General features: G+C 38.7%; 2 protein-coding genes across 4 annotated transcripts in view; one reads left to right on the top strand and one right to left on the bottom strand.

Moving 5' to 3' along the window:
• Positions 1–1,359: 1,359 nt before the first annotated feature.
• SNRPC (small nuclear ribonucleoprotein polypeptide C) lies at positions 1,360–10,163 on the bottom strand. The gene is made up of 6 exons (XM_083357785.1): positions 9,787–10,163; positions 8,520–8,562; positions 8,028–8,136; positions 6,716–6,805; positions 6,347–6,451; positions 1,360–1,709 (listed from the first exon to the last, which is right to left on the bottom strand). Exons 1-6 carry the CDS (start codon positions 9,792–9,794, stop codon positions 1,585–1,587), a joined length of 480 nt encoding a protein of 159 aa, XP_083213911.1. The 5' UTR covers positions 9,795–10,163; the 3' UTR covers positions 1,360–1,584.
• A 4,036-nt stretch (positions 10,164–14,199) lies between these two features.
• The window catches only part of ILRUN (inflammation and lipid regulator with UBA-like and NBR1-like domains), a 57,734-nt gene continuing 47,019 nt past the window's right edge, over positions 14,200–24,914 (top strand). For all 3 annotated transcript variants that reach the window (XM_083357783.1, XM_083357784.1, XM_083357782.1), the window contains exon 1: positions 14,200–14,639. In XM_083357783.1, the coding sequence (XP_083213909.1) occupies positions 14,482–14,639 (158 nt within the window). In that variant the 5' untranslated portion in view covers positions 14,200–14,481. The remainder of the gene's footprint in view (positions 14,640–24,914) is intronic.

Below are 24,914 nucleotides of genomic sequence, written 5' to 3' on the forward strand. Positions count from 1 at the left end.
CAAGTTTCAAATACATTTGTTCTTGTAAAATAAGAATATGGTGCTGGAGAAGACTCCTGCCAGTCCCTTGGACTGCAAGGCGATCAAACCGGTCAGTCCTAGAGATCAACCCTGACTGCTGTTTAGAAGGCCAGATCCTGAAGCTAAAACTCAAATACTTTGGCCACCTAGTGAGAAGGAAGGACTCACTGGAGAAGAGCCTAATGCTGGGAAAGATTGAGGGCAAGCAATAGAAGAAGGGGACGACATGAGGTGGCTGGATGGAGTCACTGAAGCAGTAGGTGTGAGCTTAAATGGACTCCAGAAGATGGTAGAGGACAGGAAGGGCTGGAGGAATGTTGTCCATAGGGTCGCGATGGATCGGACACGACTTTGCAGCTAACAACAACAAATGATAGTAATTGAGACCAAAATTTCTGTCAATAAGCAATGTGGTTGTAAAGCACATCATCACATGACCATCTTGCTTAGCAACGACAATCCCATCACTCCCCACTGCTCCAAAGTCCCAAAGGAGGAAGTTTATGAAGGGCTTCCTCTAAATTATGTGGTTGCTCATGCTGATATACAATACAATGATATACTCCACTGATATACAATTTAAAGCACACTCTGTATGTTTTCAAGTTGTTTAATTTTAACAGTGCATCAGTGTATATTTTTATCTCGAAGTACAAAAATTTTCTGTGAAACTGGAAAAGGAAAGCATAAGTTACCGAAATTTTTACTACCAAGAACCCATATAGAATACTGATTATCAACTGTCATTCCACCTAGTGCAGGGGTAGGCAACCTCGGCTCTTTTATGACTCATGGACTTCAACTCCCAGAATTTCTGAGCCAACTACTGAATGCTGGGAGTTGAAGTCCATGAGTCATAAAAGAGCCGAGGTTGCCTACCCCTGACCTAGTGTAACAACTATCAAGATGCAACAATATGCAAAATCACTTGCATCTCAAATTGTGCAAACTATTCTCTGGCATGATGACTAAAGATTAGAAAGTTTAATTTAGTCTCCATTTTTTTCTATCCCACCCACAACTAGGGATAGTATCACAGAAGTATTCCAAACATTGCATGGAAGGAAGCTTTCAAAAGAGATTGTTGTAGAACAGTGATCAGAATGGTTAGGTCTAGGGTGAAGAGAATGCCCTAGACCTCATCAGTTTAGAGTGATAAAAGCACGCTAAGGTTGAGAGCAAGTTCGGAATTGTTAATAATCGAATTCACGTGAGGATTTGAAAGGTGGTGGAAGGGACCACCACAATGAGCAATGTCACTTTTGAGAAGAAACATACAACCATAAATTATTACTATTTTAATGGAATCATCATAGTTTCAGCCCACAACACATGAGAAACCAATTATCAATATTTTATTTGACAACAAACATGAAAAATTATTTGGGAAATGCTACAAAGCCTTTGTCCAATATTTATGGTTTTTTCTCCCAGGCTTTTTCTTCTTCCCCCAATTTTAGATTGCAAATTTAAAAAATTGTTGACAATTTGGGCAATGCAACTTCCACAGCTTATCAGAAAGGCATACATCTTAAAAAAGGGAGCAAAATGTCCAATTCCACTTTATCTGTCTGGGCGAGCCATTCCTGGTCTGGCTGGTACCATCATGGGCCTGGATGGAGGTCTCATCATTGGTGGTCCTGGCATCATTGGCATATGTCCTCCCATAGGCGGCCTCATTCCTGGAGCTATAAAAGCGAAGAAAATAACAACATAAAGGAACGTGCCACTAATTTATAGACCAATATGTCATTTTCTATGTTTTCTTTAAATTTTCCAACACAAAAACAAATTTCAAGAAAATTTTGTGAGTCGTTTCCGAGATCTTATAAATCTTTGCAGAAGCAACACATTGTTTCATATTCTTGCATAAGGAAGAATGTTATTCCCCTCGGTCTGTGGCCGCTTGTATTGTATTTTGCACTATTCTTAAGGCATTTAAGAGATTTTTTTCAGTGCAAATATAAAGAACTTCACAGGGAAGAAGGCAGTAAGAAAGCAATGTTCTACGAATGCAAGTCTTTTTGACCGAGAAGATATATGGGCCCAAAATATATTACACATTTATTTAACTCATGGTAATATTCTTTACAGAGGGACGCGGTGGCTCAGTGGGTTAGGACGCTGAGCTTGTCGATCAGAAGGTCGGCAGTTTGGCGGGTCAAATCCCGAGTGCTGCGTAGCAGAGTGACCGCCTGTTACTCATCCCAGCTTCTGCCCACCTAGCAGTTCGAAAGCACGTAAAAATGCAAGTAGAAAAACAGGGACCACTACAGTGGGAAGGTAACAGCGTTCTGTGCGCCTTTGGCGTCTAGTCATGCCGGCCACATGACCACAGAGACGTCCTCGGTCAAGCGCTGGCTCTTCGGCTTTGAAACGGAGATAAGCACCGGCTCCTAGAGTCGGAAACGACTAGCATGCATGTGCAGGGGAACCTTTACCTTTTAATATTCTTTACAAAAAGCAGGCTCTAGATTGGATGTCTTCCATAATCCTGATAATGCTCTCAACTGCCAGAATTGCAGTTTGCCACACCCGTGTTGTGCAACCACCATATACTGTAGGGGGCTACAATACAATAGGCTACAAGGCTACAGTAAAGCAAGTTATCACAGATGCCTGAATTTTTCTCCTCCCTTCTGTATCGGCAATGGAATGAGAGATAGAAAAAGGATAGCTCTACAGTACTACTATATGTATCCGTAAATGTGGCATATGGCTTTTATGGCCAGGTTGGGTGCTGCTGCACTGGTGTGATTTAGCAGAAAAAAATAAATGGGGAGAAGCAGCTGTGTTGCCATGAAAGCAGAAAAGCTGCCCTGGCTGCTAGCCAGGACTGTTGTGGGTCAGACGGAGGCAGAATTCTCACTGGCTAAATCTAATATACAACTGTTGGTGTTCTAAAGCCCAGGAGGGAAGTTCATCTCCTTGGTTACTTGGGGAAAATGCTGCTAGTTTGAGAGGACATTGCCACATCTGAGCCTATATCATTCCAATGTTATCGGGGCAGGGATTTCTTTTGGGGTAATTGTGCAGGAAATTGGTGTCTGGAGAGAGACAATGCTGTGAGTGTGCTGCGCTGTTGCAGTGAGCAGCTGCCATGTTCTAGCTTCAGAGGGAGGAGAAGGGTGAAGACATCAGCTGGAAGCTCCCCCTGGGAGAAGCAAAGAACTAAAACGAAAGATGTGCCTCACCCCATACCCAGTAAGAGAGTCTTGCAAGTCTGAACGTGCTCCTCCTTCGTCTTTTATCTTCAGATGAATTGGGGGCAGGGGGGAGACTCTCTAAAGGTTTCGCAAATCTTTTTTCTTGATATGGTCTCAAACCACGCTTATCTGATTGTTTGCCTGATAGCGGGACTTCCCTTTGTTCATCAAGGTCATCCTAGCTGACTATAAGGAGATTCCTGGGAAGCCTGAGACCCGGAAAAGATGGGCCAAAGGCCCACAGGGAGGTACATCTTTCAATATAAACATAGAGAAGGCTGTGGAAGCATTGAGAAAGGTTTTAAGCTCAGAAATTTAATCTTTCAATTCCCTTATCACTCTCCCTGAAAAGGGAGGGAAAAAAGGAGCGAGTTAATAGGTAAGTAACTGAACTGATAGCAAATAGTAGCTCTGGAAAAGAATAAAGTGAAAGAGGGAAGAAGAGACTTTGGGAAGTTTGGACAAACTACTGTAAATTGTTCTGCTTCCCCCCCCCCCCCCGCAATATAATGCAAAGCAATTGTTCTGCTTAAAATCTGCTGTAAAAGTACCATCAGTCGTGTTGTGGCAGAAAACCTTATAAATTTCAAATTGCTAATTTTCTTTTTACAACATTAAAAATAAGACACTTTGTATTTTATTAATTATCGTTAAGGCTTCACCAAATTCCACCAAGAGATTTCAGAGTTCACGATGAACTCTAACTTACTTATTTAAAAAAGCAAAAGCAAAAGGGGAGGTAATGGAGTACATATATCTGACTACAATTGTAATGCCCAAATTATGGCTTGACTAGTGCACTGCAATTATTAAAGTATTATGATCCTTAAAGTCAAAGATAGAGCAAGTACTCCACTACTCTCTTCGAGGGGAGGCATTGCAAACTGAAAATGGCTCCGTGAAAATATAGCTGATGACTGTGGCAAAGACCCAGGAATCAGTGTGTAAACTGGTTCTTTAGAATTTCTCTGGATGAGAGGAGGATAAAAGATCATCCACATGTGCTTCAGATGGCTGCTCAACGCAAGACCACAGGACAGTGGTTTTCTACAGGTTTGGAGATGATGGGATCAGTCATCTTGCTCACAACCATGACGGACTTTTAAATGGCACTAACCACAAAGCTCACGTTTCTAATCACTTTCATAAATTGTTCATTAACTACTTTTAAATTATTATAGACCTTCGGAACAAGTTGGAAAATGCTGGGTAAGTCTGCCTTTAATCTTGAATGAAAGAAAATTTTCATCATAAGCCTAAGAATTTAAAGAATCTGAAATAAACAGCAAAAACCTAATTATTTTGACCTTATAAATGGACTAAGGGTCCAGATAAAATTGGAGTATTGAAACTATTACAAAAGATATTGGAATTAATTACAGTATAAAGAATAAATAACTTTTCATGGGAAATAAGATTCTGTTTTGATTTTTACAAAATGTAATGATAGACAATTTCAAAAACTGGACACTAGAAGAAAAAATTACAATCCTATGATATAAAGCATTATAACAAAAATACTGAAGATTTTTGAAAAATGGTATCAGGAAATAGTAGCCACAATATCAACAACGTCAATAGCGATGTCTGTTTCTATGGATAGACTATGCTCAAAAGATGTTATTGGAGCAATGACAGAACAAATGTTATCTGGCATTGAAAGGGTAGCAAAAACAGATTTATAACTGACAGACCAAGAAAATAAGTTAGAAGAGGATGTTTCATTGGATCTACTAGCTGAGATTTTAAAATTTAAAAGGGAAATACAAACTACAAACTAATAGAGTGGCCAGGATAATTTTTCCTATTGGATTTACAAGAGGTTTGTTAAAGCCTTGAAGAATTCTGATCTATGGGACAAAGAAATAGAGAAATCAAATCCATAGTACACCATATCTGAATGAACTAAAGATTAAAACTATTAGAAATAAAGGAATACAAATAAGTTTTATTTGGGGGAAAAAATAAAACAAGTTATCTTGTTCTAGCAACCCCTTATAAACTTTCCTGACACAAAGACTGAAAAAAATGATGTTTTATGGATTTGTTTATAGGAAGAAAAAGATACAGGATGGAAAGATAAAATCTGTAACCTTACAAGGAGAACCTAGACTCTAATTGGTTTACTTGTTGTGATAAAGGTCACAAGTTGCTTCTTTATATATTTCTTTTCTTTTTCTTTATTATCTTCTTACTTCTTTCATCTCTTTTTCTTGTACTTTTTACTTTTCTATTTTATTCTCTTTAAGTTTACTTTACATTGTACTTTTATAAACAAAATTCTTAATAAAAATTACATGCACACAGTACCCAGTTACTCCACTACAACTGCCTCAAGTGGTTTTTCTATATTCTCTATTTTGATATTAGTAATCTACCCTAACTGTTCTGAAATAAAGCAAATTCTTCTAAAACTTTTATTGCATATTTGCTTGGAAGGCCTGTCAATAACCTAAACCAGAATATGAAAGAACAAGAAGAAAAATTCCAAACTCTTCAGAAGAAAAAAATATATTACAAAAATGTGTCTTGTCCTTTTTAGAGTCCCACCCAATCATTGAAATATAGCAAAGCAAGGTTAGGGAGAAGGAAGGAAGGAAGGAAGGAAGGAAGGAAGGAAGGAAGGAAGGAAGGAAGGAAGGAAGGAAGGAAGGAAGGAAGGAAGGAAGGAAGGAAGGGAGGGAGGGACTATATTTCCTTCCTTCTGTAAACCTACATAAATTATATCACAATTTGATCAGTGAGAGAAGCTAGCAAAGTAACTCCAAAGTAAAGAGGTCTGAAAATAACTATTCTAGAAAAGAAATATTGGGAGTTTCCCTGTGCAGTAATGATAAGAGCTAATCTTTATTCCTAAACTTTCTAGGTCATCCTTCTGCAATGGTACTGGCACAGTCCTCCGCTTTTTTCATGGAAATTTCTTGTGGCAACTCACAATATTCCACTTCTAAAGATTTTTCCTTGCTATGGCACAGTCCAAATCTTGATCCTTGATAGATGTCACTAGTCATATTTTAATATGCAGATTTTCTGTTCCAGAAAAAGGCTGCAATGTACAGCAACTGCTCCTTTGTCTTAAGACTGGAAAGAAGTAAGCATTTATTCAACCCATGACCTACCAGGTCCAACTGGCATCATTCCTGGAGGAGGTGGTCCCATCATTGGCATCATTGGTGGCCCGCCCATATGGGGTGCTGGCATCATACCAGGCCGTGGAGGACCAGCTAAAGTACAGCAAAAAAACACATATGTCAATCAGTCTTGTATGTACATCAATTCAGTGTCTCAGAAATTGTAGAAAACATTTTAGTTGTGTTAAAGTTTATGTACAAATAGCAAGTGTCTATTGGATCATAACTTATTAGGAACAGTAGCAATATTTTTTTTAAAAATGAATAACTAATATTACATAAAATAGCATAGTATACTCTCATAAGATTTTCATATAATAGATTTATCAGAAATAGAGTAACAACATTTATACATACGGATATTAGGTGGTGGCGGTATCATTGCTCCCCCAGGAGGTGGAGCAGAGAATGGGGTAGGTGGGATTTTGCCTTGCTGAAATGCTGCCGCTGTATTAATGGGGAAAAGGGAGAAGATATAAATATGAATTAACAGACTTCTGGAAAAATATTTTTCCAATTATAGTACAACATATATAGTGCAATTCTGTAAAATTTCAAATAATCCACCCTATTAAGGTATATAATTGTCTGAATTTATTTCCAGACAAGTGAAAATATTTAATTGCAAAAGCAAATTCTATCAATTTCATCCATTTTAAGGGATATTTTCAAACTAAAAAAAATAAGAGATTATCACATCACGCACAAACACTTTTTCCATGCTTAGACTTTTTCCACAATTTGCATGTTGATACAAATTCTATGGGAATTATTCCCAGCTAAATCTGAAATCCTAAATATATTTACTGGCAAGTTGCAGTGAACACATTAGAATCAACTTCCATTAAAAATATTCATGAAGAAACTGAAAGCAGTGAGTGAATAATAGAGTTGCTTTTGAAAACCTAAATCAATATACCGTGTTCAGAAAATTTTAAATTAAAGAGAATAATTTTCTAAATATTTTAAAATAAACAAAACCAAATAATCGTATCAGTTCAGTACAAAGAATATTGAATATTTCTTATGAAATACTGACTATATCAAGGGTTTGCTTTTAGGAATTTAGAATATGCATTCAGTATCTTTCCACTAAAATAGAGCAGTTATTTCTACATAGCACGGCCTATAAGCTTTTAGAACCCCTGTTTCTAATACAGGATGCTGAGGAAGACATGGATTTTCTGGAGACTCTAATCACAAGGTAAAGAAAGCATGTAGAACATGGCGGCTGAAATCCTTTCCAAGCCCTGAATGTTCTGGATTATGTGACCAGTAAGGAGAGGATCTAATGCAGGAGGTGGCAAGAATCCTTTTACCATGGGAATGCAATGACAGTCCATTGGAGTTGGGTGGCTAATAAAGGTTAAATAAATACATTTATTTCTCAGCAGTCCTCAGCTAGATCCAGCCTATTTTTGAAGCTTAGATTTCTTTTTTCCAGTTCTCCCCAGCACTTCATTTGGTCCTATTCTTTATAGACCAAATTTATGTCTGCCATGCATTGTCCACCAGTTTATGGATGGTTATTCTGCTGTCAAACACAATCCTAAACAGCTTTACATAATTTCATTTCAACATTTTATGAGAATAGAACAAAACAGTGTCTGTACTTCGTGGCAGAATTTTGGGGCTGATAAATACAAAACGATACTTGAATAAAACGTACTTGTTTTATCTATCAGGCTCTGTGCTTGTTCTTCCATCCATTTTTGATAGTAATCTTTCACATTCTCCTTATGTTTCCTGCCACTGCAATGGGTTTTCCTCACAGACGGCTGGAAGAAAAGAACATCCTATTACTTTCCTGGTACTCATTATACAAACTCAAGATTTATCTCCAATGCATATTTCTGGTCACAAAAATTGCTTCCCAAAAAATTCTCATAGCCTTTAAAATTTGCATTTATGTTACACTAGTTCATTTCTCTCTCATTGCTTTCATTATAACTGCAATTAAACACATAATTAAATGGGTGCAGGAGTATCTAAACACATTCCTTTTCATCAGTTCTTTGTACTTCTTCACACTTGCCTACAGAAATATTAAATAATCAGTTTTAAACTCCAATTCTTAACTAAGAAACATAATCAGAACTAAAAATTAAATGGAAAAATATTTTAAATTTCTGATCATAACACAATGAAAATTTCTACTTACAGAGTCATGGGTGAGATAAGTGTCACAGTAATCACAATAAAACCTGAAAGGCAAAACAAATATTCATAGGAAGTAAAAATAATTGCTACTAGCTTCTTTAACACGTGTTAGGAAATCTTTAATATATTTTAGTAAGCCAACTAATTTATTTCTTTGCTTTTATAGTAAAAGCAAATTTTCTTCAAAAATCTTAAATGTTCAGTTGTATTTACTTCAAATGTGTTAGCATAGCTATATCTATATGTATAAAGCAGTTCCAACAACTCTCTGTAAGTTTCACTGTCCTAGTGATAAAATTAGGAGAAAAAAATATGCTTCACGTTTGTACATAGTCCTCGACTTATGACAACTGAGCCAAATTTTTGTTGTTAAGTGAGGCATTTCTTGAGTTTTGCCTTTTTATGACCTTTTTCCTTTCAATTGTTAAGTAAGTTACTGCAGCTGAGTTAGTAACCTTGTTGTTAAGCAAATCTGACTTCCCCATTGATTTTGCTTGTCAGAAGGTAGCAAAAGGGGGATCACATGACCAGAGAACACAGCATCAGTCATAAATATGAACCAGTTACCAAGCATCTGAATTTTGATCACATGGGGATGCTGCAAAGGTCATAACTGTGAAAAACTGTCATAAGTCCCTTTACACTGTCATAAGTGCCATTGTAACTTTGAAAGGTCATTAAATGAATTGCTGTAAGTTGAGAACTACCTGTATAAATGACCACACCATAAAATGTATCAGATAGGATCAGCAGTTTTAACAGCCAGGATCTAGCAATCTTAGACCCAACTCCTGATTCTGGAAACATCAATCATACACAAGTGACTTCATCAAATAGCCAAAATGGAAAGAGGCGGCTGTTAGTATCTAACGCACTTGGCAGTCAAGGAAATTTATTTTCCCTGGAAATGTGTGTCCAAAAAGCGAGAAAGAGGCAGGGAGAAACTTCAAGTGCAAATACTGGAGGAAAAACTAAAGCGATGTTCAAATAGAAATGAATTTTCGGCAAGTAATAAAAGACACTGCTCGTATTACAGAATCTTCTTCTCGCTCCTTTTTTCAGAATACACATTTTCCCGACCACCCGTCCTGCATTTTCATCCCTAATCCAGCGTTTCCCAACCTTAGGAACTTGAAGATGCGTGGACTTCAACTCCCAGAATTCCCCAGCCAGCATAGCTGGCTGGGGAATTCTGGGAGTTGAAGTCCACGCATCTTCAAGTTCCTAAAGGTTGGGAAACGCTGCCCTAATCTACCCAGTTCACTCACTTCGGCATGTTGACTCCAGGCGATGCGGTTCCGATTCCCGCAAACGCTTATAGGAAATGACGTTTTTGTTGTGCGACTTGGCTTAACATACATAAACCGCACTTCCGGTATCGGTAAGACTCTGTTGGCTTGTACGAGAGTTTCCTCTGTGGCAAAAAAACAGCGATTGTAACTATCGTTGTACCTAAATGATATATGTGACGTTTGATAGATTGCGGAGGTTTCTGCTTCGTACTCCTTTTTCATTCTTCCTTTCATAAATGTTTGGAAGTTCAATTTTCTTCGTTCCCAGTCAGTAATTGGGGATCGTGTGAGAATTTATAGCTCAAATCATTTTGGAGCACAGCTGGTTATAGTTCACACTTAAGTATAAAGGAATGAGGCGGGGAGGGATTATCGAGGAAAGAACTAGGGGGTTTTGATATTGAGAAGTTGTATCAGATCGGCTGTTCAGAGATCAAATCAAATTTGACCCTGTCACTTGGTCATGTAAATATTTTCCTAATTATTGAACCAACAGCTCTTGCTCTTTTCTTTTTTGCCAACCACTATTGTTTAAAAAGTTTTTGCTTATGATAGATTGGTGCAATATCCTGGTTGTGATTACAGTGTGGGAACATAAATTTGCATATGCAACTGTAAACTGCTGGATGATGATCTTAACTGCAATCCATATGGTGGGTAAAAGTGTGAAACTGCTGAAATAAGCAGATGCAATCACTGGTGTGCAAAACTGGCAGATAAAAGGAACAAAAGATGAATCAACCAAGATATATCTCTTTGAGTAATATACTTTAATATTAACACCTGGAAGCTATTCAGAACAGAATAACAAGCCACATCAGTTTCCATGTGAATAAAAGCAGCTGGATTCACCAAAATATAGAAATAGAATGGATTAAGATCCAAAAACTTCCAAGAACAATTCTAACCAATATTTCATATTTCAGAAAACTTTGCAGCAGCCAAATGAATTAAATTTAACAGTTGCACAATACTAGGAGATACCCTAACCTTTATTACCCATGTTACGATTTTTGAAATAATTGGCAAAATACCGACTTTTCAGCCAGCCAATCTTAGGTCTCTTTCTTATGCTTTCCTCCCATTTATGAGTAAAAAATGACTGTACTCCCTCACAATCATATTTTACTATTTAGACCAGACAATGGGCAATTTCCCCCCCCCCAACCCCCCACCTCAGTTGGTTGACTTGGCATTAGTTAACTTAGTTGTAATTTTTATAGTATTTATATTTGCAATGTGCTATACATGGGGCTGCTTTTGAAGACCAGAAGTTACAGCTGGTTCAGAATGTGGCAGTGCTAGTAGTAATAGGCACTACTTGTGCCCATGTGTCACTGCTACTATTCAAGTTCCATTGGCTATCAGTTGGCTTTAAGGTGGTAGGTAATCTTTATAGCTCTTCTATATGTGGGCAAAATAGGTGTGCATCAGGTCCCTCCTATTAAAAGTTATTATCTTAGGACTTAGGAAGTGTGCTATTCCACCCTCTGGAACAGCATCTCTCCAGAAATTCTGATGGTGCCCATTGTTCTGGGGTTCTGAAAAGCATTTAAACTTGATTTTGTTCCTTAGTGTAAAGTAAATGTGTTGGGGGAGGGAGGGTTGCCTTGTGCTTTATAGTACGGTATCAGTTTTAGACTGTTTCTGATTTTAACTTTGCATTAGGTTTTGTAAACCACTCAGAGTCTGTTGGTGTAGGTTCAATGAAATATAGTGGAATATAATATATAGAATACAAATATATATGTACCGTAAATAATGTACCTGCCTTGTACAAAATAGTTTACTCGGAATGAACTACTTTTTATTACTAATCATGTAACTACTATTTAATGTTGGCAGTATAGCTGCTTAATCAAATAGATGAATTACTTTGGAATACTTAACATGGCATATGTTTCTTTATACAATTTATCAATTGCTTCAATTCCAATGGACTCTAGGTGGTTTATAGATATTAGTCATACATAAGTCATAAATAACAGCAAATTACATTTGATCATTAAAATTGAGTGAGAGCTTCTTCATACTTAAAATATGAACTTCCACAATTGCTCATCACAATTATTTATTTAAATAATGTATTAATCACTTATATATTTATACTTTGGTTTTTTACTTTGCATTTATTTATTTATAGATTATTAGATGAGTATTGTGAACTGCACAGCCAATCCTTGTTTTTTCCTTTTTTGGCAAACCTAGATTATAATTAACTACCAGATTCTTGTTAAACATTTATGCAAGTTCATTTAGGATTAAGAAGCCTCACTGAATTTAATGGAAGTTATTTCAGTTTCAACTTCATCAATTTACTATGTTCCAAATGGGTATTTTCTTTTTGTATCTCAGAGAATTAAGAATTTCACTATGATAAAAATAAACAGCCTTAATAATAAAATTTAAGTGGGCAGTAAACAGATGTAGATTTTATAGATGGCTTAGTGAATATTAGTTTCATACTTTATAGAAAATAAAATGAAAACCTAACCATTACCAATTATTTATTATGGTCTCATGTTTCTCATCTGCAAAATGTGAGCATTCATTTCTCTATAATGAGTTTTTCATTCAGTTTTTATATCTTCCATGAAACACAAGGCGTAACCATGATGTAAAAAAGATGTTGAGACTCTAGAAAGAGTACAGAGAAGAGCAACAAAGATGATTAGGGGACTGGAGGCTAAAACATATAAAATGGTTGCTGGAATTGGGTATGTCTAGTTTAATGAAGAAAAGGAGTAGGGGTGACATGATAGCAGTGTTCCAATATCTCAGGGGCTGCCACAATGAAGAGGGAGTCAAGCTATTTTCCAAAACGCCTGAAGGCAAAACAAGAAGCAACTGATGGAAACTAATCAAGGAGAGAAGCAACCTAGAACTAAGGAAAAACTTCCTGACAGTTAAAACAATTAACTAGTGAAACGTCCTGCCTCCAGAAGCGGTGAATGCTCCAACACTGGAAGTTTTTAAGAAAACTGGACAGCCATTTGTCTGAAATGGTATAGGGCAGACATGTCAAACTCGCAATGTCACGTGACGTTGCGCGACGTATCGGAACTTTTTCCCATTGCCGGCAATGGGATGAGCGCGGTTTCTCCGTGACGCTCCGACCTGCGGGCTGGCAGTTTGACACCCCTGGTATAGGGTTTCCTGCCTGAGCAGGGGGTTGGACTAGATGACTTCCAAGGTCCCTTCCAACAGTATATTATTATTATTATTATTATTATTATTATTATTATTATTATTATTATTATTATTATTTTCATAAGGTGCAGTCATCTAAACCAGTTTCTCAGCCATCTTTGTGGTAATGGCATCCCATTCTTTTTTAATATTGAGAAAAATAAAAATAAAAATCCAGTGAGTCAGTTAGAAGAACAAGGGAGGGAGGAAGAGGCCATCACAATTAAATGAATTTTGTTGTTTGTTAGCCTTCCATTTCTGTGTCCAAAGTCCAGAAACAAATGTTAACGTAGTCCCTTCCAGATTTCAGGCAAAACAGAAACGGGTTATTTGAAAGATGGTCCGTGGCAACTTATAATGTACACTGCAAATAAGAACTATGGTAATGGTCCAAGAGTTATGGGTTTGAATCCCTTATTTATGGAAAACCAGATTTGTAGAATATAAAATATAATTTAGGAAATGCGATTGGTAATGAACTAATTGCCCTCTTATTTGCACGGGACTGATTCAGTGAGTTAAAAGTCCTTGTCCAAACAGAAAAAAAATAAGGCACAACGCAAAAAACAATAGAGCAGGGGTCTTCAAACTTGGCCCTTTTATGATTCGTGGACTTCAACTCCCAGAATTCCTCAGCCAGCATGTCTGGCTAAAGAATTCTGGGAGTTGAAGTCCACAAGTCATAAAAGGGCCAAGTTTGAAGACCCCTGCAATAGAGCAACAAATGCTTTAATGACCTTCATAACGCACGGAAGTTAAGATTCCGAGAAAATCCCCCAGTGCAGGCTCGGTGCGATCTAAGATTACTACTGGAACTCAAATGTTTTGTAAATAAAGTGTTTTTTTTTTTGAGCAGAACTCGGCTTCTTTGCGAACTTGATTCTCTGGTCTTCTGAGGCAGTGAAAGGGAGTTTACCGTTGTCCCTTTCCTCAAGGAATCGTTTGAACTTTTTCCGCCGAGTCTCCGGCCCTGCCTATAACCCGAGCCCATTCAGCTTCAGCCAGGGATTGTCACCAGCTGAGACCCGGCGTGAAGAAGAAGAAAAAAATCGCTCTAAAATCAGCTCGTTTAGCGTTTACAACAGGGGTCTTCAAACTTGGCCCTTTTATGACTTGTGGACTTCAACTCCCAGAATTCCTGGCTGAGGAATTCTGGGAGTTGAAGTCCACAAGTCATAAAAGGGCCAAGTTTGATGAAGACCCCTGGTTTACAAACTTTACAATGTTTACGTTCAGAGGGTTTGCGTTTTGAGCCTCCCGAGTGTGACGTCATCACGTTTGTGAAATCAGGGTACGTGCGGACGTTACGCCACGGCCGCGGCGTGCTTTGCGTGCTGTTCGCTCACTCGCTCGCCCGCTCGTTCTCCCTCCCTCCCCCCCCTCCCCCATGCAGCTTTGAGCAAGCGGCAGTGGCGGCTCAGGGGCAGCCCGGGGCCTAGTGGAAGGGGCCGGGCTGGCGCGGGAAGAAGGGGTCGCGCCGCCATGGAAGGGATGGACGTGGATCTGGACGCCGAGTTGATGCAGAAGTTCAGCTGTCTGGGAACCACCGACAAGGACGTGCTGATTGGCGAATTTCAGCGGCTCCTTGGCTTTCAGCTCAGCCCGGCTGGCTGCGCCTTCTTCCTGGAAATGACGAACTGGTACAACCGCCGGGAGGAACGGGACGGGACGGGACCAGCGACGGGGTCGTTGGAGAAGTGGGGAGGGCGATTGCCCCGTTGTGCTTTTCTCGGGAGGGCTGAGCGGGAGAGGTGGGGAACTCACTTGGCCAGGCCCAGCTTGTGCTTCGGAACCCCCTCAGTCCGAACTAGGGAAGTTAGCCCGCTAAGTGGAGCGCGGTGGAGAATTTGTCCACGGACTGACTTACCCCTGTAGGGCGAGGAGTCAGGTCAGGTGGATCAGCTCCGTCAGATGTAAACAACCCTGATGTGACGCTTCTTCACTTGCAGGACAAGTCGTACAGGTGCAGTCACCTTACCTGTACAAGGCAGGCGTCGTGTGAGGCCTTTCTTCCTATACGGTCAGGCTTCCTATAGCAGGGGGTCTTCAAACTTGGCCCTTTTACGACTTGTGGACTTCAACTCCCAGAATTCCTCAGCCAGCTTTGCTGGCTGAGGAATTCTGGGAGTTGAAGTCCACAAGTCGTAAAAGGGCCAAGTTTGAAGACCCCCTGTCCTATAGTGTTCAAATCCCGGTTTTTCCTTTACCTGTCTCTCCTTTGTAACCGGTGCCATCACATTGCGGGTTTGTTGTTTTTTTTTTCTCCGTGGTCTCTTGTTATTTAACCCAAAGACACATTCTTCGGCGTTTTGAATTTTATTTTATTTTATTTTTATTTTTTAAAAAAAAATCTGTTCAGGCTTTAAAGGCATTTTGATGGTATAAAAAAAGCCGAATGTGATAACAATAATAGTAGCAAGCTGTTCTGTGTGCCCCTTCCTCTAATGTGGCCTACTTCTTTTTCCTTTAAATTTGAAGTTAGTCGTATTTTGATTTCTTCTGCTTACGAGAGTTTTGTTTTTGCTTTCCCTTTATTGCCCCCAGCAGTATGGTGAGTCATTGAAGAAGTGAAGCTTGCACCCTGATTCAAACCTTTTTTTTTTGTTGTTGTTAGTGAACTTGTCCTGTTGCTATTTCTGATAAACACAATTGTCTACAATTTTGGCTGATTATATCTGCACAAGCCGCATTCTCAAAACTTTTATGCAGTTTTAATCACTGTCTGTTTATTGCAGAAGTTCTAGTCCACAGATTTGTAAACAGAAATTTTAAGCTATGCACGCTGTCTGTGAGTGAATAAGACGTGGTACAAAGTTAAGGCATGTTTTCGGCATATGAGCTTTCACTTTTTGATCAAATTTCTATTGTGTCTCATACGTTTTTTGACTTTTATACAAATCACATATCTACAAACTTACAGTCAGTGATTGATTTTGTTCCATCAGGTTTTATTGACTTAGAAATCACATACTGTAGATAGTTTCCAGAACAATCTGTCCCCAACCTAGTCTTTCAAGTGTTACATTGAAAAAAAATGTACTGGCATATTGAGCACAATATTTGGTGTCAAGTAGTGATCTTGATTCATCTCAAAGAGCTTCCAGACTTGGATGTTAAAACCTTAGTATTGTAATGGGAGTCTGCCAGGAGATCCTAGGGTTCTTTACTAGAATGGGAAATTGGAACAAATAATACCATTTGAAACAATAAACAAGTTCCATATTCTTATTGGAAAAACTATTTGCATTTAATGATGTAACCTCTGGCAGTTGAGTACATGTCAAGCAAGTCTTCCCTTTATTTCATAAAAGACCTAGCACTCAAGCAGCATAATGAAATAAGTAGATAAAATTGTTTGGACTCAGTTCAAGCTTCCTTAGGAATAGTTCAATTTGAAATTAAGGAGACTTATTTGTAAAGCAACATTATTATAACTAGGCTGTAAAAATGGTTTTGAATCCGATTAATAGCAGTTCCTTAGCGAATTTTATTATATAGTTGGTTTGGTGCTGATAATAAATATATTTGGTATGGTTAAACTGAAATTTGAGTTTATTTCTGTTATTTCTGATATATGGCAGAAATGTAAGCATAACTGGACTGTACCATTTTAAACTACAGACTAGAACTCACATGTCTGCCTGGTCTTTTTTTTTAAAAGTGGATTTCTACATATGAAGGAAGAAATTATACTAGAAATGTTTAATCTTAATATTTAAGCTACATTGTCATGTGACATCTCCCCAACTTGCACTCTTAATAGTACATTCCAGAAAGAAGGACACCATGTCATCTGTGTGATAGCCTTGTGCAAGATTATCCAATGCACTTTTGAGCCAAACAGAGTGTTGAATCTAGATTTCACAAGGACTTGTTGGCCCACATACCGATAGTTCAAAATTCATAATCCAATAAACAAATGTCATAACATTGGTGATTCCATAGATCTATTGTACCAATATGTGGTAAATAGAGATTTGTTGCAGCATAATGCATGCTGTCCTTTAAACTCTGTTTCAGTATTTAAGTATGGATTCTATACTGGTATTCTGGTAATTACTGGATTCTGGTAATATGTGACTAATGATATATTGCAAAAATTCTGGTGACAGAATGATCTGTGAAGAAAAGTCTATAGTTTTAATGAATCAGATCCCTTTGTATGCATTAATAATGCAGCTAGGGAAAGTAATGCACCCACAGAGGAGATATCAAAGTCTGTGGGCTTTTTATTTATTTAAACAATATGGCATAATATTCTCATGTACATTTCATTCCCATGGCTGCATTCTTCCATTTTTATCATTTCCCCCCCCCCCCAGTGTTTGGTGAGATATTAAAATATTTAATCAGTGAAGAGAAGCATCCAATGTTGATATTTCTCTTACCAAATTTTGAACACATTTAACAGATGTTTGAATATGTCCAAAAAATGTCTGTTCTTAGAGAAGGAATGGTGCATTATGCCATATAAGGCTCCTGTGGACCTTTTAAATAAATTATCCTAGTATACAAGAGTGAATGAACATGGCTTCCGTGTTGACTTCTGCATTTTACAAGTGGCATACTTACCTTCTCACTATGTTTATTATCATCTGTTCCAGGAGTTCCTTTAGTTGAAGGTATAATTAGTTGATAAAATAGAGATGTCAAAGCTTAGCTCTAATATTGTAACATATGTTTAAGTCCATGATCAGGCATGTTAACAACTGTCCTGTTTAGCAACCTTTCAATTTCAAGTAAAGTATATTGAAAAATATATTTTACAATATCCAGGAGTGCTCACAGAATTTCTGTACTCTTTCCTCAGTCTTGAATAAGTATAGCCTGGAATTGTGATGAGTGAATTAATTGTAGAAGAGATGCTTCCATTCATAATATAGTTTTGATAGTTTTTCTGCTAATTAGATTCCAGAACTCGTCAGAAATTTCAGAAGAAACTTAAGAGGCCATAAAAGGCTGGGAAGAGACAGAACATTTTTATTTTGTTCTTAAAATCTTCCTAAATTGTTTCACTTATCAACATAAACTTTGTGTTCAGGGGATTTTGTCCAGAGATAAGCAGAAAGACAACCACCTTAATTTAGGTAAAACTGATTGATATGCTGTCATAAAATCCATTTTTAATTCAACTAAGAACACTAACATTCTTATTTTAAACGGTTATATCTTCATTTGTATACATTTTTCCATGATAAAATTTAGATTTGAAATGCATAAGAGTGTAAATATATAAAAAATTTCTCCCTGTACAGTTGTATAACAGTTATTAGTATAATAGCCACCTGGAGCATCTGTCCAGTCTTAGTAAGGGCAAAAATGTGACAATAATTAAATATAAGATTTGATGGGACAACTTAAAATGTTCTGCATTACGAAAGTATACTTAAGCTAGCCGTATTAAAGAATGCTCACGCATATACAGTTGCAAGAAAAAGTATGTGAACCCTTTGGGATTACGTGGAATTTTGCATGAATTGGCCATAAAATGCGCCCTAAACGTCATGTAAGTCACAACAATAGAAAAACACAGTCTGCTTAAAATAATACTGCACAAACTTTAGCTGTTGTCATGTTTTAATTGAACATAAGATGGAAACATTCACAGTGCAGGGTGGAAAAAGTATGTGAACCCTTGGACTTAATAACTGGTTGACCCTCCTTTGGCAGCAATAACCTCAACCAAACGTTTCCTGTAGTTGCAGATCAGACCTGCACAACGATCTGGAGTAATTTTGGACCACTCCTCTTAAACAAAACTGTTTCAGTGTAGCAATATTCTTGGGATGTCTGGTGTGAATCGCTCTCTTAAGGTCATGCCACAGCATTTCAATCGGGTTGAGGTCAGGACTCTGACTGGGCCACTCCGGGAGGCGTATTCTGTTCTGTTGAAGCCATTGTTTTGTTGAATTACTTGTATGCTTTGGGTCATTGTCCTGTTGCATCACCCATCCTCTGCGGAGCTTCAGTTGGCGGACAGATGGTCGTACGTTTTCCTGCAAAATGTCCTGATAAACTCTGGAATTCATTTTCCCATCAGTGACAACAATCTGTCCAGGCCCTGAGGCAGCAAAGCAGCCCCAAACCACAATGCTCCCTCCGCCATGTTTTACAGTGGGGATGAGGTTTTGATGTTGGTGTGCTGTGCCTGTTTTTCTCCACACATAGTGTTGTGTGTTTTTCCCAAACAACTCAATTTTGGTTTCATCTGTCCACAGTATATTTTGCCAGTAGTGCTGTGGAACATCCAGGTGCTCTTTTGCAAACTTCAAACGTGCTGCAATATTTTTTTTGGACAGCAATGGCTTCCTCCGTGGTGTCCTCCCATGTACTCCATTCTTGTTTAACGTTTTCCTTATTGTAGATGTGTCAACAAAAATGTTAGCATGTGCCAGAGATTTCTGTAGGTCTTTAGCTGACACTCTAGGATTCTTCTTTACCTCATTAAGGATTATGCGCTGTGCTCTTGCAGTCATTTTTACAGGACGACCACGCCTAGGGAGAGTAGCAACAGTGCTAAACTTTCTCCATTTGTAGACAGTCTGTCTTACCGTGGACACATGAACATCAAGGCTTTTGGAGATACTTTTGTAACCCTTTCCAGCTTCATGCAAGTCAACAATTCTTGATCGTAGGTCTTCTGAGAGCTCTTTTCTGGGAGGCATGGTTCACATCAGACAGTGCTTCTTGAGACCAGTAAACCCAAAACAGGTGTGTGTTTTTAAAGGACAGGACAGCTGTCAGCAGCACATCCAATATCATCACACTGATTGGAGTCAGGGTTGGCTCACTCCTGGCTCCAATTAGCTCTTGGAGAAGTCATTAGACTAGGGCAGGGGTCAGCAACCTGAAACAGTGAAAGAGCCACTCAGAACCGGTTCCCTCACAAAAGGAAAAACTGGGAGCCGCAAAAAATGTGTGCCCATGTGCATACATGCGCGCATGCGCAGAACAAGGTTTGCGAGTGGAGGCAAGGCGAGATATGCACCTACCCTGCATATTTGAATTGATTGGTTGAACTTTTTTAGTCCCACTTTTTTTTTTGGACTGCACATGGCAGAGGACTGGGAGCCGCAGGAGACAGCTGAAAGAGCCGCATGCGGCTCTGGAGCCGCGGGTTGCAGACCTGTGGACTAGGGGTTCACATACTTTTCCCACCCTGCACTGTGAACGTTTCCATCTTATGTTCAATTAAAACATGACAACAGGTAATGTTTGTGTAGTATTATTTTAAGCAGACTGTGTTTTTCTATTGTTGTGACTTACATGGCGTTTAGAGCGCATTTTATGGCCAATTCATGCAAAATTCCACGTAATCCCAAAGGGTTCACATACTTTTTCTTGCAACTGTAATAGAGGGGCTTGAGCCTGCTACTCTTCTTAAATAGAAGCAACTCTGTAACTGCTATTTGGAAGGGTGATATTCCTTTCTTGTGAGGAGACTTGCAGAGTACCTTTATTGTACCCTGCTGTCTGTATAGCAAGCCCTTGCACTAGGAGGGGAAAACAGCTTAGTCTCCTTAACTTCTAAGACTGGCAGAAGACAGTCAGGGTTATTGGACAGCACTGCCTCTGCCTGCAGCTGCTCAGACAGCAGTTTGCCCAGTAACTCTGGAACCGATTGCTTGCTATTGGTTTCCTTGTCATCTCTGAGCTGGCAATGATACATGGAGATTTACAATGAGACACAGCATCTAGGTTCCAAGCCATTTTAGGTTTACATTTTGAATTGTATTTGAATATATAAGCCAGTTTTAAAGAGCTCAATAGTGGCCTAGGGATTAATAAGATTTTTACCATGCAAGTTTCCAGAACTGGATAATATTAGCCAGACTTCTTTGTTCAGGTGTAGTTGCAGCTAAAATATGATAAGTAGTCTTATAAGTAGTAGGTAAAATTATTCTATGTCACAGATCTGGATCAATGACCCCCTTCCAAATGGTGATCTTAATTCTTCATAAATAGGAGACTATCAGGGGAAAAATGTTGAAATGGTAGCCAATGACCACAGTGGAATGAAGAGTTAGCTAATAGTTCAGCTCTTTGTAATTCAAACCATCTGTTCTGAGGACCTGTCCAGAATAATATAGTGGTCACTAGTTTTGAAAGCCACTGAATGATCAAGAAAAATTAGCAGAGCTATACTCCTTCTTGTCTTTTCCTTACATAGATTACATGAAAGGCAGTGAACACGTTTTTTAGGCAAGAATCACATGTGCACCAAAGTTTTATAGCAATTTTCTTCAGCATTTTAAGGTTCACAAATAGTTACTACGGTGCAATGTCGTTGTAGTCAGATTCTTCTTGGAGTAGATGGGCTTTCTTGTAAGAAGAAAGTTACTAACCTCTGAATCCAGATGCTGATTACAGGTAGTCTTCAGGTTATGACTACAGTTAGACCAGAATTTTGGTTGTGAAATGGTGTGGTCATTAAGTGAGTCATCGTATGATTGGACCCAATTTTATGACAGTTTTTACCATGGTCCTTAAGTGAATCACAGTGATCATTTAGTGACTTATATGGTAGTTATTTATTAACTCACTGTCATTCCAGGTGGTTTACACAAACTAAACAAATCACATGGTTGTTAAGCTAATCATGCTTCCCCAATTAACATTGCTTGTTGGAAACCTGCTGGGACAGTTGTAGTTTGCAATCATATGACCAGAGGATATGGCAGTCATAAATGCAAGGTAGTTGCCAAGCAATTGAATTGCAATCACATGATCATGGGGGTGGTGCACTTGTTCTAACTTCAAGGACAGATCATAAATAACTTTCCAAACTGTTTTATGAGTGGAGAGTTTGGAGAGGAAGGGATTACAAAAAAGTAAGCAGGCACACAATAGAGAATGCATACTGAAGGGAATGTGGTGGTATGGGGAGAAGTGAAATCACAAAAGAGTAAGCAGGCACATAGTGTGATGGTTCTGGACGAGAAGGACCCACAAGCATGCAAAGCAAATGGCCCAATGTATTCCCCGTTATGTGTCTGTTTACTCTCTTGTAATCCCTTCTTCTCCAGTGAATGTAAATACAAACATTAATGTCCCTTCTTGTTAATTATCCCAGTAGTAGGGGAAGCAAAGAAAAGATTGAGGGAGTGGGGAAAAGGAAAGCACAGTTCCAGTCATGATTACCCGTTTAGGGACTGTTTCGCTGATTGAGAGAGCTGCTGGTCCCAAATATCCAATATCTCAGGGGCTGCCACAAAGAAGAGGGAGTCATGCTATTCTCCAAAGCACCTGAAGTCAGGACAAGAAGCAACAGATGGAAACTAATCAAGGAGAGAAGCAACCTAGAACTAAGGAGAAGCTTCCTGACAGTTAAAACAATTAACCAGTGGAACAACCTGTCTCCAGAAGCAGTGAGTGCTCTAACACTGGAAGTTTTTAAGAAGAGACTGGACAGCCATTTGTCTGAAATGGTATAGGGCAGGGGTAGGCAACCTCGGCTCTTTTATGACTCATGGACGTCAACTCCCAGCATAGCTGACTCAGGAATTCTGGGAGTTGACGTCCATGAGTCATAAAAAAGCTGAGGTTGCCTACCCCTGGTATAGGGTTTCCTGCCTGAGTGGGTGGGGTTGGACTAGATGACCTCCAAGGTCCCTTCCAACTTTATTATTATTATTATTATTATTATTATTATTATTATTATTATTAAATGTCATTAAAATTTATAGCAACTTTTTTTGATAAGGGAGAAATAAAACATTCTAATATATAATATATTCAATTCCAGATATGATAGACAAGGTAGATAAATCTTCATGCTAGTACTTTGCAGTAAGAGAGAAGGTGACCACTAGATTTGTGTCAGTCCTTTGAGGAAGTCCAGGTCAAGAAACAGATTCCCAAAGTTTGGATTGGAACTATATTGACAGAAGCTACAGTAACAAATACTTGAAAGCTGTATTTTCCCTCCTCTCATGGTCACATGACTGCACTTTGAGTGCTCAGCAAAAAGACTGCATTTATGGCCATCTGGAGTGTCCTGCGGTCATGTGACCATATTTTAGAACAGTTTTGCCAAAAACTGACATTTACGTCTGATTTTTGGCAAAACCTTGCCCATAGCAAGCTGTTGGTTCGCTTAATGGTTGCAATGTTTGCTTAATGACCCTAGATTTACTTAATGACTGTGATGATTTGCTTAATGACTTTCACAAAAAGGTCATAAAATTGGATGACCAACAAAAATATTAAGCAAAATTCACTTAAATGATTTTTGCAAAAAGGTCATAAAACCTTGTGATCAACTTGTATTATGACTGTCATGAGTTACGACCGTGGTAGGCAAGCTTTATTACAATAAAGGATTACTTGTACATATTCAGTTACTATTTTATGCTGTTGACATTATTATTCTGGAAGCTATTTCACTCTGGCATATTTTATAAGTAATTTATATAGAAAGACTTATTCTACTTTAGACACTTGTATAGAAACATTTGAACTTAGTATTATGAAAAAGCTCATGTTATACAGGTAATCCTCACTTAATAACCACATTATTGAATTGTGTTCAGTAACCAAAATTACAATGGTGCTGAATAAAGGGAGTTAAACCAATGCCCAAAATTATGAATGTTGCAGCACCCCACAGTCATGTATAGCAGTGTGGGCTGTTGGCAACCCTTTTGTGTTTACGATAGGATGCCAAGGTACCCACGGTTATGTGATCATCATTTGCAATCTTCCCTGTCAGTTTCCTCAGAAAGTCAACAAGGAAGCAGGCAAAGAAGGTCGCAAGCTGTTGTTGCAAGACTCCTCCTGGTTCCTGGGGGATGGCTGAAAATGGGACCCATTTTGGAATGAATCTTTTTCAGCCAGTCACTTTGAGAGAGTGCAAGGACTCTCTGCTAGATTGATTTTGCCTCATAAAGGGTGGAGTCCCTCCACCAAGCAGCCCTTCCGCTCTCAAAAATGCTGGGTGAAAAGTCTATGAGAAAAGCTAAGGAGGATTTTAGCACAGGGTGTTTGCTAGCATGGAGTGTTTGGAGCTAAGCTGGCTCCAAGCGCCCCATCGTAAAATCCCGTTTAACTTTCGTCATGGACTTTTTCAGCCAGTGCCTTTGACAGTAGAAGCATTGCCTGTCAGCTTGATTTTGCCTGATGCAGGGCAGAGTCCTTCTCCCAAGCAACTTTGTCATTCTCAAAGGTGCTAGTGGGAAAAACCCTTTCGACCCTTTGGAAGAATAGCACATTAATTTTCTAGCCAGAAAGCTAGTGAATACAGTATTTCTAAAGGCTAGAACGGCCACAGAGTAGATGAGAACCATTATGCTGGGATGGAGAAAGGACGCTCAGATGCTTGGGATCACAACTGCCTTTCTCTGGCCCAGCAATGCTGATTCCTTCTACACACAGAGGGGACAGCCTGCAGTTGGCTGGAAAAAGGACTTGTTGAGTTCCAAGCTTCACTTCACATGACCCTTTTTGTGCATGAACGGGAGATGACTCCCCTCTTTTGGCAGGTAGCTCTTTTGTGTTGTCAACTTAGTGACCCATGCAGTCATTTAGCAACTGCACCTGGGAGGGCTGGGACTGTGGTTATTGAGCAAGGTGGTCATGTGGGTGCCTTGCATAATGACCGCAATGTCCAAAATTTCAAGTCCAATTGTGGTCACAAGTCAAGGAATACTTCTATGTATTAAGTCCCTTGAAATAGAAGGAAAAATCTCAGTTTCCTCTTTCACAGTTCATAGTTCATTAATTTCATAAACCTCATTTTATAATTATCAGCTCCTTATTTTTCTCTAGAAGTTGTGAAAATGTCTTACAAACAAACTGCTTTGCGCGTATTTATGAGATTATAAATATGTTCATAAAGACATACCATCTTAAGCATACATCAATAAATCTTTTTCCAGGTTTTTTTTAGCAACATTTGCCATTTATATTTGATGGTA

Source organism: Vipera ursinii (genome assembly GCF_947247035.1).
Source record: "Vipera ursinii genome assembly, chromosome: 3".
Taxonomy (NCBI): domain Eukaryota; kingdom Metazoa; phylum Chordata; class Lepidosauria; order Squamata; family Viperidae; genus Vipera; species Vipera ursinii.